Genomic DNA, 25,960 nt, shown 5'->3' with positions numbered 1-25,960 from the left:
GTTATCATGTAGTCTGGTTTTACTTATGGTTATACATTCTTGACACTATGGTCGACACCTTCATATACTTAGGCTCGCTGCTAACTAAAGATAACAATGTCAGTGAAGAAATTAAAAGAAGAATAGTGCTCGCCAATAAGTGCTACTATGGCTTAAGAAGACAGATGGCTTTAAAAATACCTAGAAAAGTTAAATTGACTGTCTACAAAACACTAATAAGACCAGTACTAACATATGGCTCAGAAAATTGGTCACTTACTCAGAATGACCAAGAACTGCTCAAACGTTTTGAGCGAAAAATTCTAAGACGAATATATGGTGGCATAAAAGAACAAGGTTTGTGGCGCAGGCGTTACAACTTCGAGTTGTATAGAAACTTTGGAGAACCTGACGTTGTACAATTCATTAAGGTAGCAAGCCTTAGATGGATAGGTCATGTAATCAGGCGAGAGGAAGATGCCATAGTCAGAAAAGTTTTTGACCGAAGAGGGCCGATAGAACAACGAGCAAGAGGAAGACCGAGACTTAGGTACCAAGGCAACCTAGAAAATGATTTGAAATCTATTGGAATTAGAGCATGGAGAAGAGTTGCCAGAGACAGGGGCGAATGGAGGATTGTTCTGAAGAAGGCTTTGGCTCATAAAGAGCTGTAACGCCACTGATGATGATGATTATACATTCTTGAAGTCCAACATCATTCAATGTTTCCTCGCCACTGAAAATGCTGTCTTTTGCCAACTGATCAAATATGAGTTTTTATCCACGTGAATCCTATATTACACTGCATAGTAGTTAGATTAGATAATAGTATTTTTAATTCTTTGATGTAGGGATTTACGTTAACAGAATTTTCGTCTAATTGACTAGAGAAACTTTTTAAAACTGATAATGAGTCGGATAATATGTTTATTTGTTTGAGATTTTTGTTTTCGGCGTATTCGCATGCTTTTATGATAGCTATGGTTTCTGCTGAAAATATTGATGTATTGGAATTAAGTTTAAACTTTTTTTTAACATCTAGTGATGGTATATAAAAGGCACAGCCCACACCATCACTTTGTTTTGAAACATCGGTATATATTTGCAGGTGATTAGGGTATTTTACAGTATAACCATTAAGGGTAGTTTTGCTAAGTGTGTTAATACACACTTATTTTGTGTTTAATCACGGGTTATATTTTAAAATTTGACGTTATCAAATAAATAGAATATAGTCGGTTCGCTAAACTCAGACACAACTGGCTAGTGATTTTAGTAGGTAATTTTTTTGTTTTTGAGCAATTTTGCCAAAATTGGCAAAATTACTAAATATTTAGTAATTATTAACTATTTAGTAATTATTTTTTTGACAATTTTACCAGATTTGCAAAACTTTTACTTACTAAAATCACTAGCCAGCTGTGTCTGAGTTTAGCGAACAGACTATGAAAGTTTTGCTTTAAAATTTTGGTGCAGAATTACAGCTACATTTGGAGTAGCTTAATAAATTCTATTAATATCATTAGTGATAAATAAATAAATAAATAAATAATTTATAAAAAAATTAAATAACATAATTTTGGTAGAAAATTAAACACAACCATTCCTTAACTGTGTGAATGAGATAAGCTTTGTAGGTTGTAAAAATTAATGGCAAAATAAAATACACTTACCATAAAATTTCGAACTCCAATATAAAATTAGTTGTGAAAACATCTGTTTGTGTACTATAAAAACAACATGCAAAAATTCGACAAAAAAAAAAATAGCAAAAAATTCAACAGACTGGCAGTCACAAATGTAAACAAACCAGAAGCGTCACAAATTGTACTTAAAATCTGAAAACATCCCCAAGCGTCTTTTTTTTTTGTACCTATCTCATTTCAATGTACTGAGTCTAGAGCGTTCATAAAATGATCATGTGTTTTTACTTAATAACAGGCGGTAACTGGTTTGTCATTAGTTTCATGTGTGGAAGAGAATGATGCTAGATAAAAAGTATGTATTTTATCTCGCCAGGTATAAATGGCGCACGGGTAAAGAATCGTGGACTCAACTGTAGACGTGGCCTCAAAGTGTGTTGCAAACATTGCAAACACTGCTGTAAAAAGCAGTGTTGCTAAATGATAAATATATCTACATCTCCTGATCTAATGCTTACCGTAAATTAGTACTTATAGTATGATAGAATTTATCCAAAAGATGGCATAACCCAGACATCCAAAGTGAAAGTTATCCTCCTACACCAAATTGTTCTATATGGTCCACATAATGTTCAGAAAAAAGTCACACCATTTTGAGCGTCCGGTTTGGGGGGGGGGGGGAGTGGGAGAAATCGGTAAATTCGTAGTTTTTTACGTTTTTCGTCAATATTTCTAAAACTGTGCGGCTTAGCATGAATAACCCTCTATACAAAATATACAAAAATGTTCTACATTAAATTTGAAATAAAAAAAAGTCCTATGCATAATCCTTCTAAAATGAACGGTTCCAAAGTTACGGAGGTAGTATACGGAGGCCTAACCCAGACATCCAAAATTTAAAGTTTTCCTTCTACACCAAATTGTTCTGTATGGTCCACATCTGTTTCAGTAAAAAGTTACACCATTTTGATCGTCCGGTTTGGGGGGAGATGCGGAGAAGTCGGTATTTTAGTAGTTTTTTTTACGTTTTTCGTTAATATTTCTAAAACTATACTTTAGCGTAAACAATGTTCTACACAAAAATGTTCTACATAAAATTTAAAACAAAAAAGGTCCTATATATAATTATTGTTATAAAATCAACGGTTCCAGAGTTACGGAGGGTGAAAAGTGGAGGTTTTCGATACTTTTTATATTTTTTGGACAATTGATGATAATTTTGGGTGGTGAGGTTGACGTTTCTTCAAGGGCTTATCACTAACATACCATCGGCCACTGAAATAGCAAATTTAATGTATAAAACACAATCCTGTTAAAGAAAATCAGTAGGGAATTGCCCAAAAAATATAAAAAGTATTGAAGACCTCCACTTTTCACCCTCCGTAACTATGGAACTGTTGATTTTATAAGAATTATGTGTAAGACCTCTTTTGGTTTAAATTTTATGTAGAACATTTTTGTATAGAACATTGTTTACGCTAAAGCATAGTTTTAGAAATATTGGCGAAAACGTAAAAAAACTACTAATTTACCGATTTCTCCCCCATCTCCCCCCCCCCCACACCGGACGCTCAAAATGGTGTAACTTTTTACTGAACAATATGTGGACCATATAAAACAATTTGGTGTTGGAGGAAAACTTTTACTTTGGATTTTTAGGTTAGGCCTTTTTTTGGACCAATTATACTATACTACCTCAGTAACTTTGAAACCGTTCATTTTAGAAGGATTATGCATAGGGCCTTTTTTATTTCAAATTTAATGTAGAACATTTTTGTATAGAAGGTTTATCATGCTAAATCGTATAGTTTTAAAAATATTTACAAAAAACGTAAAAAACTACGAATTTACCGATTTCTCCCCCTCTCCCCCCCAAACCCGACGCTCAAAATGAAGTGACTTTTTTCTGAACCATATAGAATAATTTGGTGTTCGAGGATAACTTTCACTTTGGATGTCTGGGTTTGGGTCTAGTTATACCGTACTATTATGGTGTCATATCAGCCACCAAACCAAATTAATATAGGATCATCTACAATCCACATGCTCGGAATATTCTTAAGAAATAGAGTAAGAAACAAAGAAGTTCGTAGACGAACCGGAGTGGAAGATATCATCGAACGTATTACAAGACAAAAATGGAGATGAGCGGGATATGTTGCAAGAATGGAAGACCATAGGCGTAACCAGGGAGGGGTTTTGGGGTTATAACCCCCCCCCCCCATTGGGATGGACTTTGAGCTCTATACGCTTAACACCATACCCCTCAGAGACCTTCCAGTAGTTGTAACCCCCCCTTTCCAGTAGTTGTAATCCCCCCCTTAGGATCATCCTGGTTACGCCTATGGGAAGACGACAGATTGTAGTAAACATATTTATTAAGTAAACAATTCTGAAAAGATGTTGATATGCATGTGTTTATGTTTATTTTGTGTTTAAGTGTATGTGCTCGCATTTTACAACGATACGAAATTGTTGTAAAGATCTATTTTTACTGTAGTAAAATTATATAAAATGAGTACCGTTCTTTTTATATTACACTATTTTTTATTATTTCCAAGGCCATGAAGAGGCTTGGTACAATAGTATGCAGATTCTTCTTCCTGGATGGTCGCACTAAAGCAATAGATGTCCATCCGACAGATACAGCTGGAGATGCAGCCAAAAAATTAGCAGAAAGATTAGGTTTAAGAAATTTGGAAGGTTGGGCTATTTACCAAAGTCGACCAGATGGAGAAGAACATGTTAGAGCTCATCATTATTTATATGACATTATTGCCCAATGGGAACTGTAAGTACTATTTTTTTAAATGAATTAAAGTTGTGATTGCATATTGTAGAATCCTTTCCGTTTTCTATATTCGTCGTCTCTATGCCTTGTAAATTGTGGAAGGCAGAGATTTAGGATGTAACAGAGAATGGTTCTAATAAGGAAAGTTTCAGATTTAAATTAGTGTACATTATTTTGAATAATGTATTCTGTATCTGAGACTTTCCTATTTTCTTTAATATACAGGGTGAGTCACCACTAACGCGACGGAAGATTATAGCGAAATGGTAAGAGATTTGAAAAAAAAATTTAATTAGTGGTTTGTAGGTTGTTAAAATCTACATTTTAAAATTATTTTGAAATATACAGGGTGTCCCAATAAATGGCGGCGTATAAAAGTTATATTTTTTCTTATGGAATACCCTGTAATTTATTGCATTTTTTAATTGTCCGCAAAAAATAAGGTATAGTTTCATAAGGCTTCCCTATATCTATGTACAGAGTGTTCCGAGTTATGTTGACTTTTCTTAAAATGTAAAGTTTTAAAAGAAGGCTTATTCTCAAGTTATTTAAGAAATTATAAAAAAAAATACTTTTACATCTAAATATTTGGATATTGGTTGAATGTATTCCATGATTGATTATTACACATTTATTTACAAGGTGTTCAACATTTACAGTTTCATTATTGGATTATTCAATGTGTCATATGATGCTTATTTTAAATAGAACACCATGTATACTAATTATTAATTATATTAAACGAAGTCACCTCTTTCGAATGGTATATGGATGTTCTATACCTAGGTCTAATAGTTTTTGCGCAATTTACAATTATTTAAATTTTTAATCTGTAAATCGATTTTAAAACAAAAGATGTATCTCATTGTATGACATCGTCATTTTATGACAGTACGGTCTGGTAATTATCAAAAATATAAACATCCATTATTCAAATTTAATTGTTCCTAAAAATGAATAAACACGTTATCTACGAAAGAGTAGACATGGTACTTTGCATTATGGAGTGTTTGGAAAATTGTATCTTACTTTCTAAAGTTTACGCTCAAAAGTAGGTATCCTGATAGAAGACACCCAAAAAAGGACGTTTTTGAGAAATTTCGGAAAGTTAAATAAACATAAACCAGTTAAACGTCAAGGAACTTGATGTCCTGCTTTCTGTTACGGAAAACCCAAATACTAGTAAAGAAAAAATTTCGGGTAAATCAGTCAAACGACTGTTAGAATACTTAAGAGAAACCACTATTATCCGTATAAAACTCAACTACACCAATATTAGACCGAACAGGATTATGATAAATATTTAACTTATCGTTTATGGACTTTAGACTTTGGAGCAGATCCTGATTTTTTTTTAAATGTATTGTATACAGACCAATCTACCTCCTTTTCATAATAATGGTCTAGTTAACAGACATAATTTTCATTTCATTATGATACAGTAAACAAACATTTATTTCGTACAGTTTAAAAATCGAGAGTGGATAAATATTATTTTTAAAATCAATTTACCGTTTAAGAAAATTGTAAATTACGCAAAAACTATGACTCCTAGTTATGGAACATCCCTATATCATTCTAAAGAGAAACCTGTGTTTAGTATAATAATTTTCTAACATACATGGTGTTTTATTTAAAATAAGCATCATATGACACATTAAATAATCCAATAATGAAACTGTAAATTTTGAGCACCCTGTAAATAAATGTGTAATAATCAATCATGGAATACATTAATTATAAAATAATTAACAGACCGTACTGTCACAAAATGACATAGTCATACAATGCCATTAATTAACTACATCTTTTGTTTTAAAATCGATTTACAGATTAAGAATTTTAATAATTGTAAATTACGCAAAACCTATGACACCTAGGTATAGGACATCTATATACCATTCTAAAGAGGTAGATTTGTTAAGTATAACTATTTATTAATATACATGGTGTTCCATTTAAAATAAGAATCATATGACACATTAAATAATCCAATAATAAAACTGTAAATTTTGAACACCCTTTAAATAAATGTGTAACAATTAATCATGAAATACATTCAACCAATATCCAAATATTTAGATGTAAAAGTATTTTTTTTATAATTTCTTAAATAACTTGAGAATAAGCCTTCTTTTAAAACTTTACATTTTAAGAAAAATCACCATAACTCAGAACACTCTGTACATAGGTATAGGGAAGCCTTATGAAACTATACCTTATTTTTAGCGGACAATTAAAAAATGCAATAAATATAGGGTGTTCCATAAGAAAAAATATAACTTTGATACGCCGCTATTTATTGGGACACCCTGTATATTTCTAAATAATTTGAAAATGTAGATTTTATCAACTTACAAACCACTAATTAAAATTTTTTTTCAAATCTTTCACCATTTCGCTGTAATCTTCCGTCTCGTTTGTGGTGACTCACCCTGTATATCGCGGCAACGTTCTCATAGTGGATTTTTGAAATTCACCTTAAAATGGCAATTTCGTTTCGTTTTGATTCAGAGGCGGGCAAGCATCTGCACTGATGAAGTTTATAACAGAAACAGCGCTGTCTGTAGATTATGCCTTGCCTCTGAATCGAAATTAAACATAAATTGTCTTTTAATTCACTTCTATCTTTACACAGAATGTGAGTCCTAAGAACCTTTTCTCGTATCTTTTCCTAGACGAATGAAAACGGAATGTGATTGCATATTGTAGAGTATAGTAAGGCAGAGATTTAGGATGTAACAGTGAATGGTTGTAATAAGGAAAGTTTCAGATCTAAATTACTGTATAGTATTGTTAATAATGTATTCTGTATCTGAGACTTTCCTATTTTCTTTTCTACTATTTTTTATCAATTTCCAACCAACACTTTTATCCTAACAAATTATCTTGCTTTGTTTAAAATGATAGGTTTTCAATTCATTATTATGTTATCTTTCATCTAGCAATCAAAATAAGTTGGTACCACCAAGTGGTTTATCGACGTTAGGAAGACGAAGCGGTCAAACCGTAAGTGGAGGAGAAAATAGATTTATTTTTAAGAGAAGGCTCTTCAAATCTAGTCGTGAACTTAGTCAAGATCCTGTAGAAGTTAATTTAATGTATGCTCAAGCTGTACATAGTGTTGTTAAGGTAAGCACTTTTCCATTCTTAATGGCCAAGTTATCTACTATTTTTAATGCGAAATAACCAAAGTGAAAATATGATTGAAAATATGTTTATTTATAGATTCGATTTCCACTTCGGAAATCGTTCTCAAACATAAATGAAACAATTCGTTGTTTTTTTACTTCTTAATACAAAAATATTACTGATATGTTATTGATATTTTTATCACTATTAATAAATCACTAACATATCTAGGATATAGGTATCATTTATGTTTTAAAATCATATACATATAAACAATTACAATTTCATAAATTCTTACCATGTTTGGATAATATCATGAGTTTTGTTCCTGGGTTTACTATGGTTACTTTTTTAATGACCAATTACTTGCTATCACGTTTTTGAAATCTCGAAAACGTCAAAATAAACGTATTTTAAAAAGTAGATAACATAAAAATGTCACAAGAAACTAGTTTCAAAAGCTTATTTTCTAAACATTTTTTCCACCATTCTTGCCCTGAATAGTCCTTTTTTGTCATCTTTTAATATCGACCACTTGATTTTTGTGGTCATTTCCGATATTTTGATTTAGTTTCGCTTTTTTTACTTCGATATCCAGCACAAGCACCTTGTGTTGTTGGCTTTTGTAGTCCTTATATTTACTTATACAGTAGAACCCCGCAAATCTGAACTAATTGGTGAGAGAGCCTGTTCGGATTCCGAAAAGTTCGGATTATCCGAAAGTTAGCCTAACTAATAATTCAAAGCTTTCGTTGTCGTTGATTTTGAGTTTCAAAACGTTCTCGCAAGAGTGTGGACAATATTTTTAAAATTAAGTTGGCTGCAAGAGGACCGACGTAAGTTTATATTTAACCTTTATAATCAGTACGTAGGTATAAAGTACGTATTCATTTTAAAGAAATTTTAAATATCAAAGTCCTATTAATCTTACATTGTTGAATTTTCTGGTTTTACTCTGTATAATAAACATGTTTTTAAGTTTTTGTCGTGAATTTTCACTTTCTGTTGGTTCGGATTTGCCGAACGTTCGGATTAGCGGGGTTCGGATTTGCGGGGTTCTACTGTATCTTCTTTTTTTGTCATCTTATAATCTGTTTGGAAGTAATTTTGCTCACTTTTGAAGTTGAGTTTCTCTCTTTTGAAGGAATGTGTTAACGGTCGGCATATTATCTAATGCTGTTGCTAATTCAAGCATATCATCTCCAGCTTTATTTCTAGCTCAAAGCCTAGTCCTCTATAATGCTTGGGTCTAGGACGTTGGACGTTTCACCGCGGACGTTTCGCCGCGAGTAGTGATGTTGATTATAGTTACTTTCGAGTATTCGTTACAAATCGTTACTTTTATATAAAGTAATCATTTACAGTATTCGTTACTTTGATTACTTTTGTATTTGAGTACCGGTAATCATATCGATAATCGTAGTTCTCAGTAGGCAGGTATTTTTTATAGGTATTCCGATATAACAACGACCTTCACTGATCTGTTTTTACTCGCTGGGATTGAACGGCCGTGGAGTAACGGCATAATCGCTGGCCTCATACGCCAGTGCACGTGGGTTCGAGCCCTGCCAAAGATAAACCATTTTCATTTCCAATAATGACACGAGCCGTCTCACCGTGCCTCGGAGAGCACGTTAAGCCGTCGGTCCCCCTGGGCTAGTGTACATCGGCACTAGTTACTTGAAACAGGGTTAAAGATGTAAATGGCGCCGGAACTGTCCGAAAGGATCTCCCCGGCAAAAATGCCATACGATATTATTATTATTACTCGCTGGGATACGATTGGTAGAAAGTAATCAAGTGTACTGGTTTGTAGATACAATAGTCGTTACTCGCTCTGATACGATTGGTACGAAGTAATCAAAGTAGATACAATAGTCGTTACCCGCTCTAATACGTTTCTTACGAAGTAATCAAGAGTAATCAAAGTAATCAAAGTAGATACAATAGTCGTTACTTGCTCTGATACGATTGGTACGAAGTAATCAGAGTAATCAAAGTAGATACAATAGTCGTTACTCGCTCTGATACGATTGGTACGAAGTAATCAGAGTAATCAAAGTAATCAAAGTAGATACAATAGTCGTTACTCGCTCTAATACGATTGGTACGAAGTAACGAAGTAATCAAAGTAATCAAAGTAACGATTTGCCTCTCTGTATAGTAATCGTTACTTTCGCTATTCATAAGTAACGAGTACTTTGTAACGAATAGATACTTTTTCAACATATCTAGCCGCGAGCCCATTTCGCCGCGAACCCGTTTCTCCGCGAGAACCTTACTTGCTAATTACTAAAGAAACGACTACCTATGTAATGCTCACACATACAGGAAGGTTTGATAGTTATAATTAATACATGTACGGATTGATATTGATTTTTCACTTCTAATAATTTTCGAAAATAACCACAAAGTTATACTTAATTTAATAATAGAATAGAATAATGAGATGCCACAGTCGACAGTAACCACCGGATTAGTACCTACTTTATAATTATATTCGGAGAATTAATTTTTTAAAAAAGGTTAATATTTTTATGAAATGTGTAACAAACATCTTACATACAAAACAGAAATAAGAATCAGTCGAAGCCAAACTATAATTAAGTGTGGGAAAATTATAAGTATTTTATACAGAAAAGTAAGGGTCGAAAAAAAAATTTTAACTTTTAACCGGACGCCATTTTTGAGAAAGAAAATTCAGCAAAAAATTGACTCGCGGAGAAACGTCCCATTCCCGTATTGCTTCATATCTCTTCTTGGATTAGTCCACATGTGCCTTAAAATTATCTGCTATATATTGTGATTTTCTCGTCTGATGTAATATCACTCAGTGTGTCTCCTTCTTGATCATAGAACACAATTCTATCATTCTCACCCAACCTGGTTTGAGGCGGATACGCACATAACAAATTTCATTGATATTATTCTATCACTCGTTCTTTCAACTTCTACTACGTTATCTTTTATTTCACTATCAGCAATTATAGCAACTCCATTCCTACTATTACTTTTCCCTACATACCACAATTCGTATCCTTCTAGTTCTTTCGTCCTTTGTCCTTTACTAGTTTCTAGAATGTAAGTAATTTGTACTCTCGTTCTTTTAAGCGCATCTACTAACTCCGCACCTTAGTTGTAAGACTCTCAAGATTCCAAGACCCTATACTAATTTTTCTAACGTGTAATGATGTTCTCCCTAGAATTGTCTTCATCCGGAAATCCGAACGGAGGCTCAGTTTACTTCCAGAACATTTTACCTTAGGAGATGCCATCATTTTAGTATTATTTTTATTACATTGGAGAAGGTCTTTTGATTATTGTGGCCTGAAAAGATTTTCGAATGTTTGATACCCGAATGCCGTTTCTATTAGCATCATGTCCTACACGATTTACCCAACACACTACCAATACAACCAAACACATTTTACTAGATTTGTTTATTTATTGTTTATTCGGACCACTGCGGTTTGATTTGTTTTTGGTCCTTTTTCTTCTTCTTATTTTGCCGTCTTCTAACAAAGGTTAGTCCACTAACCTTTGTTAGAACCAGTAGAGAGTCCACTCTCTGATATTCCCCAGCCAACATTTCTTCTTTCTTCCCAAGCCTTTTCTTCCCTCTACTCTCACTTGCATGATGACATGTAGCGTAGAGTATTATTTATGGTTTGGAAGTATGTGACCCAGTTGCGATGTTTTTCTTATTTTACTTGTGTTAATAAGCTTTCTGCCATGTCCAATTCGTCTTAACACTTCTTCGTTTGAGACTCTTGTAGTCCAAGGAATTTTCAAAATACTTCTATATACCCACATTTCGAATGCCTCCAATTTTTTTACGAGTTGTTTCCAGAGTCCGAACGTCTACCCAATATACTAGTTGCGACCAAACATAACATTCGATGTGATTCGACGAACCCCAATCTGATAGCCATACTCAATTTCTTATTTGTAAACATTGACTTGTATTTTATAAATCCTTTTCGAACTATTTCTATTCTGACCTTTATCTCCTCATCATGATCTAACTGTTAGTTTATAATTGCTCCAAGGTATTTATACTTGTCGACCCTATCTAACGGTTTACCCTCCAATGTCAGATGTACCTATGTTGTCAACAGGGGTTTTCGAGATCACCGTGTATTTGGTTGTATCTATATTTATTGTTAGTCCCATCTTTTTGCTTTCTCTGTTAATGATTTCTAGAAGAATTTTTAAATCGTCTATATTCTCTCTAACGGTTTACTCTCCAATGTCAGATGTATGTTGTCAACAGGGGTTTTCGAGATCACCATATATTTGGTTGTACCTACAGGGTGTCCAGAAACTCTACCGACAAACGAAGACAGGAGATTCCTCAGATAAGATATTTTAACCCAATTCACGTAGTCCAAAAATGCTTCATAAGGCAGCTGGAGCTGTTTGAAGATGGAGTCTTGTAACTAGTTTTTTATAATAACTCGAGAACACTTCTATTGAGAAAAACAAAAATTAGTACACATATTTATCTTCCAAAAATAAGTCGATTCCATACATTGCAAATTTCTAGCACCGGTCATAGGCGTCCGTTTTGGGTAGGGCGACAGTTATTTTATCGCATAACTTTTTTATCTTTAATTTTTAAGCATGTTTGACTCTGGATTGTTGAATTGTGAGGTATTTTACTACTAAAAGGTACTCTTGTTTTAAGTCGATAGGATACACCGTTTTCTAGAAAAATCGATTTAAAAATTTTTCTTTTTTTGAATTTCCAAAAAAAATAAAAAATAAACTATTTAGAAATCCGAAAACTGGTACGTTTATTTATATTTCGGAGATGAATCGATTTCATTAATTGTGAATTTCTAGTACGGATCATGCTTCCGTTTTGGGTAGGTCAACGGTTATTTTATCGCATAACATTTTTGTCTTTAATTTTTAAGCATTTTTTGACTCTAGATTATTAAGTTGGTAAAATACACCAAAAAGCGAAAAATTTTTAAATCGATTTTTCTAGAAAACCATGTGTTCTACCGACTTAAAGCAAGAGTACCTTTTAGTACTAGAATACCTCAAAATGTATTAATCCAGTGTCAAAAATGCTTAAAAGTTAAAGACAAAAAAGTTATGTGATAAAATAACCGTTGCTCTACCCAAAACGGATGCCTATGATCGATACTAGAAATTTGCAAAGGATGAAATTGATTTATCTTTGGAAGATAAATATACGCACCGATTTTCGTTTTTCTAAATTGAACCGTTCTGGAGGTATTTAAGAAAAACTAATTACAAGACGACATTTTCAAAGACCTCTAGCTCCATTTTCGGACTAGGTGAATTGAGCTAAATTGTCTTAAAATTATATGAGGAATTTTCTGTCTTCGTTTGTCGGTAGAGTTTCTGGACACCCTGTATATTCATTGTTAGTCCCTTCTTTTTGTTTTCTCTGTTAATGATTTCTAGAAGAATTTTTAAATCGTCTATATTCTCTGCCACGATAGCGGTATCGACTGCAAATCTTATGTTATTAATGATCTTTTAGAAGTTGATTAATGTTTCAGAAAAACAATTAAAGTTGCTTATTCTTTTTAGTGTGATGATTTTCCTGTAACAGAAAAGGTTGCTTTGCAATTAGCTGGCTTACAGGGACAAGTAGCTTTAGGAAATCCCAAAGATAATAACAAACTCGAGTACTATAATGATATTGACACATATCTACCTTATAGGATAAGTAGGACAAGAGGAGATGATGTGTGGGTACGTAAAACATATAATTTATTTATTCAATATCTAATAACACTCTGTATTTAAGGTGCCGATAATTGCTCAAGCTCACAAACAATATGGTGCAAACCGCACTGAACTCACAGCCAAAGCTCTCTATTTGTCGTGTGTTATGCAGTACCCGTTATACGGTACCACGATGTATCCTGTTACGTATCGCGGTTACTGGTCATATGGTAATGCCTTGACGTTAGGTGTTAATAGCGAAGGAATCATGTTAATAAAAAACGACGACAAATTCGTGCTAAACGAGTTTCACTATCAGGACGTCGAAAGCATCCTTCTTGACCCAAGTGATAGTTTTATTACAATAACTTTACAAAGACACCTCAACGACAATAATCATAAATGTTACGTGTTCGAAACACCACAAAAGAACGAAATAGGCTCTCTGATAGCTAGTTATTGTCCTTCTTTAGCTGGATGGCTGACAGAAAGCGAAGCTCCGACGAAGAAAGTTAAGCCGATCACTAACGAAGATAGAGTTAGACTCTATCATAATCTAGTCAACTGTAGACGAGCGTTGGTAGATCACGATATACTCAGAAAACCCATTGACACATCAGGAAACTTCTTGAGAAATACTTTAAGGAGGTTAAGCAAGCATAAGCTGGATAAACTAAGGCAGGAGCACGGAGGGGATACTGGTGAAACATATAAAGGATTCCACTATGCGTTTTGGGCTTTTAGTAGACAATTGTTACCGCAAAGTATCAGTAGAATTCCCGAACCAGATGAACAGATTATGTTACAAGTATTCCAGATTATTTTGACTTATGCCGGTCTTGGACAGAATGGTAAGTTTCCTTAATATTAATGGCTTGGTGAGCTAAGATGAGGAGATGTTGATTGGTATAAGGATATATGAAATATAACGTTATAATCTTCTTCTTCTTTTTGTGTAGACATGGCTCTGTCTGTTTTTCAATGTGCCACCAGTAAGTTGTCATTCAATCGTTTTCTTGGCCTTCCCACTGATCGTCTTCGTATTGGGGAACCGTCTCTCGCTGTCCTGACTACTCTATTTGTTGTCATTCGGCTTATGTGGTCGTTCTATTCTACTCTTCTGTTTTTTATCCAGTTATTAATGTTGTCTTCCTTGCATCTCTGACGTATATCTGCACTTCTAGCTTAATCCCATAGTGTCTTACCATCGATTTTTCGAAGGTCTTTCATCTCTGCTGTTTCTAGCATTCTTTTTCTCCTTTCTGTGTCAGGTCGTGTTTCTGCTGTGTATGTCGTTATTGGTCCGATGACTGTTTTGTAAATTCTGCCTTTCACTTCTTTTCCGATATTTTTATGTCTCCATATTGTTTCATGATAGTGTGATGCCTAGATATTTAAGCTCCATGACTTGTTCTATTAACGTTATAATCTGTATATCTATTTCCTAGAAATTTTCTCCTATAGGGGACGTTGTCTTAAAATGCCAATATCTGTTATCTATTCAGGTAAGATGATTTCTTTGAAGTAATTTTTGTCAAATTTTCTACTTAGTAGCCATCTTCTTAGTTTGAGAGTAGGTTGAATTGTTTCGGCGTTTATGAAATTTATGGGTTTGATTATGGTTTGAGATGCAAATTTGAAATTCCAGTCATATTCACGATTTATTGGGGGTCTATTAATTTGTTTGTTTTTGTGATTTTTATATCGGTTTACTTTAATTCATACTTCTCTAATTGGCATGTTTGGTTTAGATTTTGACAGTAGTCAATCCAGCTTTTTCTTCAGGTTTCTTTAGAAGTTTTTTAGGTACTGCATCAAGTATTTTATATTGTGTCAGATTAATCAGATGTGGAGTCTGTGTGTAACAGGAGAAGTGTTGTTTTCTTGCTATAGCAACTATATTACAGGTTTCATTCTACCAGCTTTTCGAACAGTGATTACGTTTTTGATGTCTAAATAACGTAACTAAGTTCTTTAGCAGCAGCTTTATTAATATTGTCGATCATATCCATTATGCTATTTTTGCTTTTGTAGCTTATCATGTACCTAGGGGTATACAGATCTCATTGGCAGTCTTGCATTTCCAGATGTAAATATTTTTCGTTTTTTTAGGTGAGGTTATCCGCAGAGTGGAAGATGAACACGTTACTCTTCTACAGACGATCCTGGAGCGGTGTATGAGGAAAGAATCTTTACTTTGCGAGCTTTATTTACAATTAATAAAGCAAACCACTGACCATCCCGATCCTAATTCCAGAGTTAATCTGAGACACTGGGCTTTGTTGTCACTCGCTTGCTCTGTAGTTTTACCGCCAAATAAAGCCATACGAAGATACCTCATTGCACATTTGAAACGATGTAGTTCTGACTTTGTTACAGAAGAAGGAAAATATGCAAGGTAAGTAATTGCGCTGTGGACAAATAAAAAAAAGACATTTTCGAAAAGTTATCTCATTTTAATGTACTTTATGCCTGCCAAAAGATTGGAAATAATGATAAAAACTTGTAACTATTACGTCCATATGGGTTTAATCCACAATTATTGATTGTAAGGAAATCGATTTTCGGTGTGATATTTTGTATCACTAAAGTTATTTGGCGGTTATTGTTTTCCAAAAATTGACGATTAACTTACTTGGCCTTGATGTTAAAGGCATATAGCCATATTTCTAGTTGACAATTCTAAGGTTATTGCCTGTACCCTCAGGATGATATCACATTCTGTTTGTATTGTGAAAAATAGCTCTGGTTGTCAATACTAAAAGAAGAAGCCAACAACAAAAACATATCAACATTAGCAAATTAATAAAAAGCCAGTTGTCTATCAAGTCTCTTAGTGATTAGACGTGTTTGATTTAAAAGTCGATTCACTAATTGCCGCAAAAAATACACAGTTTGTTTACCTTTTACTCATTTATTTGGTTAAGTTTTTTGGATTTCTACAAGTAAGTCGATTCATTACTTAATTTATCGTGGGAAATTATACTTAAAAATCCGACATCTGTCTGGGACGGATGTCGGGAACTTCACCTGGCGGCGGGAAGCCGCCGCGATCTTCAAATATAAGAATCGAGGATATCAGGGTTCTGGATGGCATGGAACTCGACGATTCAAATGTAAATATTAATCAAGATGGTTTTCGCGGATTTACAGAAGCCGATAAGAATAATATTGCAACAGGGGACAAAAATCAAGTTTTTCCAGCAGATAATGATAACAATAAAAGCTCATTAACAACAACAGCAAGTAATTTAGACCAGCCAAACCAGTCTTTCAAACGCGATATTTCCATTAATAATCGATTTACGTCAAGAGATACAGGTCCGTACTTAATTTTTGTGGAACACGAAGTTTTGAATGTGGGAAGATTGCATCCAATGAGACTTGGTGAAAAACTGTTAGCACTTTCGGAATACGAAAAATCGATCTTAGAAATTAGTAGCGTGGGTCGTAATAGACTTAAAATTGAAGTTAATTCAGGGTTAGTTGCGAACAAATTAGTGGAAAATTCGGTATTCAAAGACAATAAACTGATAGCTTATATCCCCTCACATTTAACTGAAAAAAAAAGGTATTGTGAGATCGGTCGATACATATCTGACTGAAAATGATCTTGTTAAAGTTATAAAATCAGAGTGTTCTGTTCGTAAGGTGCAAAGAATGTTTCGAAAAGTAATAAAAGACGGAGTGATTGAAAAAATCCCCCGTCAAATGATAAGTGTCACATTTGCAGGGAACAAAATTCCCCAATTTATTTATATAAATAAAGTGAGATGTCCTGTAGACACGTACGTTCATCCTGTTATGCAGTGTTACAATTGTCTTCGTTACGGTCACTCTGCATCTCAATGTAAAGGAAAAAAGAAATGCCGAAACTGCGGCAAAGAAAATGATAACGAATGCACTCAATGTGATAACTTCTGCATTTTTTGTAACTCTAATTCACACAACTCGACAAATCGAGATTGTTCAGAGTATAAAAAACAAAAACGAACTAAGGAAGCAATGGCACACCTTAATATTTCTTTCAAAGAGGCCGAAAGAGTTATTGACAATCCTACCTACACTAGTATTGTTCAAAAAAACAGATTTGCTCCGTTACTGTCATCCACTACTGAATTCCCTTCATTAGTTTCCAGGCCAAATACCTATTCCAATATTGCTCAAAGCTCATCAAAACATTTGCCTTCCATTGCAAATATTTCAAATACTGCAGCTTCTACTAGAAAAAAACGAAAAATACACCCATCGTCTCCTACGCTTATTACCGCTCCAAGCGAATTTAGCTTTTGTGCTAGCCCCGTATTCCAGTTCGGAAACTATAATAAAAATGTATCTAAAAATAACGATGAACATCTTAAAAATGAATTCGCTACTACTTTGAAGGATTCAATCAATAATTTCTTTTCAGACATTCCTGCTCGAAACCCTGCGATTAATAGTTCAGTTCCCTCTATACAAGATGTAGAAAATATAATTAACAGCGTGATTAAACATTTCTTTACCTGATATGGCCGGTTTAAAAATTGTCCAGTGGAACGCTAGATCAGCGTACTCTAATAAAAACTCTATTACGCAACTTTTTACAGAAGAACACTTTGATATAGCTCTTATTTCGGAAACTTGGTACAAACCTAAGTATGAAATGTTTTTACAGGGATTTAATATTGTTAGAAAAGATAGACGTAATAAACGAGGTGGAGGTGTTAGCATAATTATCTCTAATAATATTAAATACAATAATATAGTATTCAACCAAACATTTAATAAAAATATTGAAGTTTGTGGCATTGATATTGATGTCAATGGCACCAAAATATCTGTGGTTAGTATTTATCGTCCAGGTAGCATTGCAGTCACAGTGAACGACTATGTTTCTCTTTTTCAACAAATTCCGCATAATTTTATTATTGGTGGCGACTTTAACGCCCATCATGGAGCCTGGGGCTCTATAAACAATGATCATAGCGGTAACATACTCATGGAAGCTTTAGAATACTTCGACAACTTTATCATTGCAAATGACGGATCTCCTACCAGAGTATCTGCCCCTGGCTCTCCTCCATCATGTGTTGATCTTACCCTCATTTCGTCCAACTTTAGCTCACAATTCTCTTGGTCTGTTAAAGCAGATACGTATGGCTCTGACCATTATGCTATCACATTTGTGTTACAACAACTAAGAATTGATAATATTAATATTACCCCCATTCATAAATGGTCTATGCGAGAAGCTGATTGGGCATTGTTTCAAACAAAAATTGATAAAGATTTCTCCGAGATTCCGCTTTTCAACAATACTAACGAAATGATTAACTTTATCACCAATTCAATGACATCCTCGGCGGATTCAGCTCTTAAAAAAACTTACCCCTTCTCTCCTAAAAAGGCTCCTCATCCCCCTTGGTGGGATGAGGAATGTCAACAGTTAGTTACCCAAAGGAAGGAAGCTTACAAAACGTACAAGCGCAATATGATAACTTCAAATTATATCAATGTAAAAAAAATAGATGCGCTCTGCAAAAGAACCTTCAAATTTAAAGCCAAACAGGCTTGGGCAGACTATTGTACTCAACTCAATAGGAATTCAAATCCCTCGGAAATTTGGCGCCGGATTAATAGATTTCAAAAGAAGAAAAATGATATCCAACCATGTGAAGAAAATGAGGCGGAAATACTTTTTCATAAATTAGCTCCAAGTTTTGTTAGTCCTTACATTCACTACACACCCACCAGTAATCATGATCATTCTCTTCTAGCCCCAATTACACTAAGAGAGTTAGAACTTAATATCAAATCGTCAAAACTTACTGCTCCAGGCTTAGATGGCATCAATTATATGATGATTAAAAAGCTCCCTGACTCGGCGAAACACTTTCTTTGCAAAATATATAACAATATACTTTCAGGAGATACGGATTACCCCTCACTAAAACAGTGTCTAATTATTCCTATTCCTAAGGTCAGTGACAACAAAGCTCTGCGACCCATTTCTCTAATGTCTTGTGTATTAAAAACTTTGGAAAGAATTATCAAACTCAGATTAGAATGGTGGTTAGAAAATAATAACATCCTCCCCCAATCCCAGTTTGGTTTTCGGCGAGGTAAAGGTACTCTCGACTGTGCAGCCAATCTTGCAACGGAAATTCAGTTGGCTTTTTCAGAAAACCATTATTCAGCTGCCTTATTTTTAGATATCTCTAGTGCTTATGAAAGCGTGCTGTTGGATTGTTTATATGAAAAGTTAACATACATCCATATACCACCACAATTTGCATTTGTTCTTATTAATATGTTCCTCAGACGACAGATCTTTATAAAATGCAATACAAATACTCTAGGTCCTAGAGAGGTTAACTCGGGTCTGCCACAGGGGTCGGTGTTGAGCCCGCTTCTATTTAATATCTATACCCTCGATGTTCACAACCTTGGTATGAACGCAAGAATTTTACAATATGCTGACGATTTTTCTATATACACTACTAATAAAAACTACTCTCAATGTGTTAGTAATCTTAAGTATATAGTGCATTGCTGCTTTAAATACTTTCCTGAACAGGGATTTGAAATATCACCTCATAAATCTGCTATTGTATTTTTTACCAGACACCAATTGCCAGAACTTAATAGCCTTACAATTCAAAATCACACTATACCTGTTTGCAAAACATACACATATTTGGGTATCACATTTGATTGCAAACTGACCTGGTCCGATCACATATCAAGATGCATTAAGAAAAGTGAAAAAAGTCTTAATATCCTAAGAGCAATTAACAGATATCATTGGGGCGCTGACCCTAACATTAACTTGATTTTCTACCGAGCGTACACTCGATCTATCCTAGATTATGGTTGTTTCTTGTATGGATCAGCCACTAATTCCAGACTTTCACAAATAGATAGGGTACAGTTCAAGGCTCTACGCATTGTTCTTGGTGCATTTAAATCCACTCCCACAGCTGCTCTCCTTGCAGAGTGTGGCGAACCCCCCATGCAACTTCGACGACAGTTACTAGCTGAAAAATTCGTCGTTAAACAAAAACGATTTACACACAACGACCTTATTAAAAATTTAGGCATCTTAACTGCATATAGCTACACTAATAAATACTGGCACAACAGAAACTGTCCCCCTCTAGCTGATGCATTTGCAACAGTCTCAAACATCGAACTACGTGATGATTCTGGTTTGCCGTTCTTCACGGCTAAATTCGATATATGTCTTACACAACCAAATATTATTTTTCCAGAATATAATGATAACCCAGCAATTAATAACATATCTATGCAAATAGAATTAGAGAAATTAGGTAATGTACATAAATTTTTTACAGACGGATCCAAATCCCCTACTGGAACAGGATGTGCAGTGTATAGGGAAAACACAAACGAAAGTTTGTTGTTTAAACTAAACAAAAACTCTACAATCTTTACAGCAGAGGCACTTGCTATATTTAAGGCTTTGGATTGGGCAAACAATTCACTGCTACCCTTGTCAAACTTGGCCATAATATCGGATTCGAAATCTGTTTTATCAGCTCTGGTGTACCCGGTTACCTCCATATACAATAACTCAATAATCGTGGAAATTTTGACAACCTTAAGAGCCTTAGATTATAAACAGATAAATACATTCTTCATATGGGCCAAAGGGCATTCCTCCATAACGGGAAACGAAACAGCTGACAAACTGGCAAAAAGAGCTATCACTGATGGCAAACAAGCCCCCGAATTAACGCTACAAGACGCATTATCTATATGTAAGCAAAACTTAAGAACTAAATGGGCAGACAAATGGACAACAATTAGATCTAACAATGCATTTCAGTACTGCACGCTTTTTCCAACACTTCCTTCTACAAAGCTTTCTAAAAGAAGCCATCCCAATAGAAAAATTAACACCAAATACATTAGGTGCCTCTTTGGACACGGAGCAGTCAACTCCAAGCTTTATAAGATGAAATTGGCCACATCCCCCCTCTGTGACTGCAGTGACAGTTTTGACGACTTTAATCACTGGATTTTTCAATGCAGTCATAATTCTAATGCCACCTCTTACCTTATTACGGAACTAACTAAATTAAAAATCCCGTTTCCTCAAAATTATCTTTCCATTATGCTGGAGTGCATCCATAATCCCGAAGTAAGAGCTATTTTTTGTAACTTTTTGGGTCGTACGAGGAGACGCTTATAATTTCCTCAACTTTTAGGTCTGTATCAACCAATCCAAATTGTATTCAGTTAGGTATTAAATATATATGTATAGATTTGTAAAAACTGTATTTGTACCAAATCATTGTATTCAGTTACTGTATTTATATGTACAGATTTGTAAAAATTGTATTTGTACCAAATTGTGTTCAGTCATATGTATAGACTTTTAAATGTTATAAATTTTCGTGGCAAAACGGGTTCTTCCCAAAGCCAATAAACCAAAAAAAAAAAAAAAAAAATAAAAAGCCAGAGACACACCATCTACAATTAAATTTAACACATAAATCATCTATGTACAATTATAGTTAATACGTATCCATTACACAATCTAACAATAAAACACTGAAAACGTTAGTTTTCTATACTTCCACAAAAATTATTACAACTAAGTGACTACAGCTGTTTCGGCGGAGTGCCTTTCTCAAGTGTTTCGGCAAGTGCCTTTATCACTTGGGAAAGGCACTCTGCCGAAACAGCTGTAGTCACTTAGTTGTAATAAATTTTGTGGAAGTATAGAAAACTAACGTTTTCAGTGTATTATTGTTAGATAAAATGAACTTCCATCAAGTAACGGTCGAATCCATCAATCATTACACAATACATAAACATATAATACAGTTGTTCCATTTTATCTTTGCACAAACGTCATGTATCATTTGCAAACAAGTTAAATCAAAATATTAAGTGAAACGTATATACAGGGTGTAACAAAAATACAGGTCATAAATTAAATCACATATTCTGGGACCAAAAATAGTTCGAATGAACCTAACTTACCTTAGTACAAATATGCACATAAAAAAAGTTATAGCCCTTTGAAGTTACAAAATGAAAATAGATTTTTTCGAATATATCGAAAACTATTAGAGATTTTTTATTGAAAATAGATATGTGGCATTCTTACGGCAGGAGCATCTTAAACAAAAATTATAGTGAAATTTGTGCTCCCCATAAAAATTTTATGGGGGTTTGGTTCCCTTAAACCCCCCCAAACTTTTCTGTACGTTCAAATTAAATTATTATTGTGGTACCATTAGTTAAATTCAATATTTTTAAAACTTTTTTGGCTCTTAGTATTTTTTCGATAATGCAGTTTTTATCGAGTTGCGGCTTCTTTTTTAATATGTTTACATAAAAATTTTATGTGGGTTTTGTTCCTTTAAACCCCCCAAATGTTTATGTACGCTCCAATTAAACTATTACTGCGATACCATTAGTTAAACAAAATGTTTTTAAAACTTTTTTGTCTCTTTGTATTTTTTCAAGAAGGCAACTTTTATCGAGATATGGCTTCTTTTTTAATACGGTTCAAAATATACCTAAAAATGTAAATCATACCTAAATTTTCATATTTTTACCAAGTCTCCATAATCGTACTTACCATATACAAATATGTGGTGGATTTGACAAATATTTAAAATATCTCGATAAAAACTGAATTTTCGAAAAAGTACTAAGAGCCAAAAAAGTTTTAAAAATATTTTGTTTAAGTAATGGTACTACAATAACACTTTATTTGGAACGTACATAAAAGTTTGGGGGGGTTTAAAGGAACTAAACCCCCATAAAATTTTTATAGGGTGTCCAAATTTCACTATAATTTTTTGTTAAGATGCTACTGTCATAAAAATGCCATATGTCCATTTTCAATAAAAAATCTTTAATAGTTTTCGATATATTGGAAAAAATCGATTTTCATTTTGTAACTTCAAAGGGTTGTAACTTTTTTTATATGCACATTTGTACTAAGGTAAGTTAGGTTCAATCAAACTATTTTTGGTCCCAGAATATGTGATTAAATTTATGACCTGTATTTTCGTTACACCCTGTATAATACATGTAATAATTAGGCAATGGCTATAATCGGTGGACGTCTTTTATTATACATTTATATTGTACATTTATATTTAACTATGTATATTATAATATAATTATATGTTACAATATAATATTTAACACAATATAAGTTATAAATTCCAATAAACACAACAAATGCACTAATGTCACTGACAATGATAAACTTCAAAATTACTACTAAACAGAGTATATGTCGTATTGTTTATCTTTGTTTAACTTGTTGTGGTTTCTATGGACCAGCGGCTTAATTTTGCGATACTAGTTTCAGTGAGTCAAAAAGAGACCTAGTATAAAAAGTAATTCATGAATAATTTCATACATGTGCAAATATACAATGGAAGAACTATACATGAACAGATATTACAATCAGAATTTGATATCATCCTGACGGTATCTGGTACCTGCATCAACCTCAGAATTGTCAAATAGCAGCATGGCTATAAGATCGAAGCCAAGTAAGTCAACCATCAATTTTCGGAAAAAATAAGCGCCAAAACCTTTGGTGATAAAAAACATCACATTACATATTTTAAAATATTTTTCTTTGAGAACGATTTTGGGAGTGGAAATCCAAACATCAAATTTATAAAATGTAATTTTAGGAAATTAGGAAATGGCTACTATCCCGGTAAAACTTATTCTATTGAAGTGTTTGATCTTCTTTCACTATTGAGAAGATGGTGGACTCAACATTAAACAGCTTGAACATCATACTGACTATTACTAATATAAAGATGAATATAGAACTGTAATACATAAATTCAAGAAAACAAAAAGTCTAAAAGTAATCTCGAAAATAAACAAATAAGTTTCCGTTCGACTGAACTATAGCCAGACTCATGTAGTATAATGACAATTTGTAGTTTAGAAAATATTGTCTCATTAGCTTAAAAATAAATACACTGAGCGGCACAAAAAATGGCCACCCCACAAAATGGGTAATTTTTGATGTCGTGAATTTTCTAAATCTGTTTTCCGATTTAAGTGATTTTTTTAACATTTTATAGCCTTATTCTTTAACAATATCGCTGTAATAAAATTATTGCTAGACAGGTAAATGATCATTGTATACCGGGTGTACCAATCAAACTGTGTCTTATTCTCAAAGTTCACCACACCCTGTGTAATATTCTAGCATTTACAAAATATTGAAATTAAAACCCAACTATAGCCGCAGGTTTTCGTAACATTCTGTTTTTTTGATTCATTCGCTTATGTTGGATAATAAAAAAGTTAGGTACTTTAACAACTAGCCATGTTCTTCATTAATACAGGGTGTTTCTAAATAAGTGCGACAAACTTTAAGGGGCAAATCTGCATAAAAAAATAATGACCGTTTGCTTTATAAACACATGTCGGCAAATGCTTCGTTCCCGAGATACTGGATGTTGAATTATTTTCTTACAAACTGACGATTTATTTATTGCTCTAAAACCGGTTGAGATATGAAAATGAAATTTGGTAGGTTTTAAGATGCAGTTATTGCACATTTTTTGACATACAACTAAGAATTTTATATTCACCATTGGCGTGCATGCGGGTAATATTACCCGTCATATTACCCGTATGCGCGTCAATGGAGAATATAAAATCCTTAATTGCATGTCAAAAAATGTTCAATAACTGTATCTTAAAACCTACCAAATTTCATTTACATATCTCAACCGGTTTTAGAGCAATAAAAAAATCGTCAGTTTGTAAGAAAATAATTCAACATCCAGTATCTCGGAAACGAAGCATTTGCCGACATGTGTTTATAAAGCAAACGGTCATTATTTTTTTATGCAGATTTGCCCCTTAAAGTTTGTCGCACTTATTTAGAAACACCCTGTATTAATGAAGAACATGGCTAGTTGTTAAAGTACCTAACTTTTTTATTATCCAACATAAGCGAATGAATCAAAAAACAGAATGTTAAGAAAACCTGCGGCTATAGTTGGGTTTTAATTTCAATATTTTATAAATGCTAGAATATTACACAGGGTGTGGTGAACTTTGAGAATAAAACACAGTTTGATTGGTACACCCGGTATATAATGATCATTTACCTGTCTAGCAATAATTTTATTACAGCGACATTGTTAAAGAATAAGGCTATAAAATGTTAAAAAAATCACTTAAATCGGACAACAGATTTGGAAAATTCACGACATCAAAAATTAGCCATTTTGTGGGGTGGCCATTTTTTGTGCCGCTCAGTGTAATTACCGGAAGTAATCAAATAAGAGAGAGCAACAGTTAGTCGTTCTAACAATTATGTTTGAAAATAAAAATTACAATGAAATGTACAGACAAAGATTAAAAGTTTAAATAATATGAAAAGCATTTTTAAACACAAAAAATGCGCTAATGTCACTAAAAATAGTAAACGTCAAAATTCTTAGTAAACAAGCTATCAAGACATGCCGTATCGCTTATCCTTGTTCTATAACTTATTGCGGTTTCTATGGACAAGCGGCTTAATTTTGCGATACTAATTTCTGTGAGTAAAAAGAGACCTAGTATAAAAAGTAATTCGTCAATAATTTCATTCTTGTGCAAAGATCCGCCGGAACAACTGTAAACATAATATTTAACTTAGACATGCCACAAGAAAACAGTTTTAGAACCTTTTTAATAAAATCTTTAATTTTCA

The 25,960-nt window shown here is 33.5% G+C and overlaps 1 protein-coding gene across 2 annotated transcripts in view; it reads left to right on the top strand.

Moving 5' to 3' along the window:
• The window catches only part of LOC114325783 (unconventional myosin-VIIa), a 278,092-nt gene that overhangs the window by 227,431 nt on the left and 24,701 nt on the right, over positions 1 to 25,960 (top strand). For both annotated transcript variants that reach the window (XM_028273912.2, XM_028273911.2), the window contains 5 exons: positions 4,184 to 4,413; positions 7,359 to 7,545; positions 13,114 to 13,278; positions 13,334 to 14,102; positions 15,364 to 15,649. In XM_028273912.2, coding sequence (XP_028129713.1) covers positions 4,184 to 4,413; positions 7,359 to 7,545; positions 13,114 to 13,278; positions 13,334 to 14,102; positions 15,364 to 15,649 — 1,637 coding nt within the window. The remainder of the gene's footprint in view (positions 1 to 4,183; positions 4,414 to 7,358; positions 7,546 to 13,113; positions 13,279 to 13,333; positions 14,103 to 15,363; positions 15,650 to 25,960) is intronic.

Source organism: Diabrotica virgifera, chromosome 4 (genome assembly GCF_917563875.1).
Source record: "Diabrotica virgifera virgifera chromosome 4, PGI_DIABVI_V3a".
Taxonomy (NCBI): domain Eukaryota; kingdom Metazoa; phylum Arthropoda; class Insecta; order Coleoptera; family Chrysomelidae; genus Diabrotica; species Diabrotica virgifera.
The sequence above is the reverse complement of the archived record's forward strand: the minus strand, read 5'-3'. Positions and strand labels throughout refer to the sequence as shown.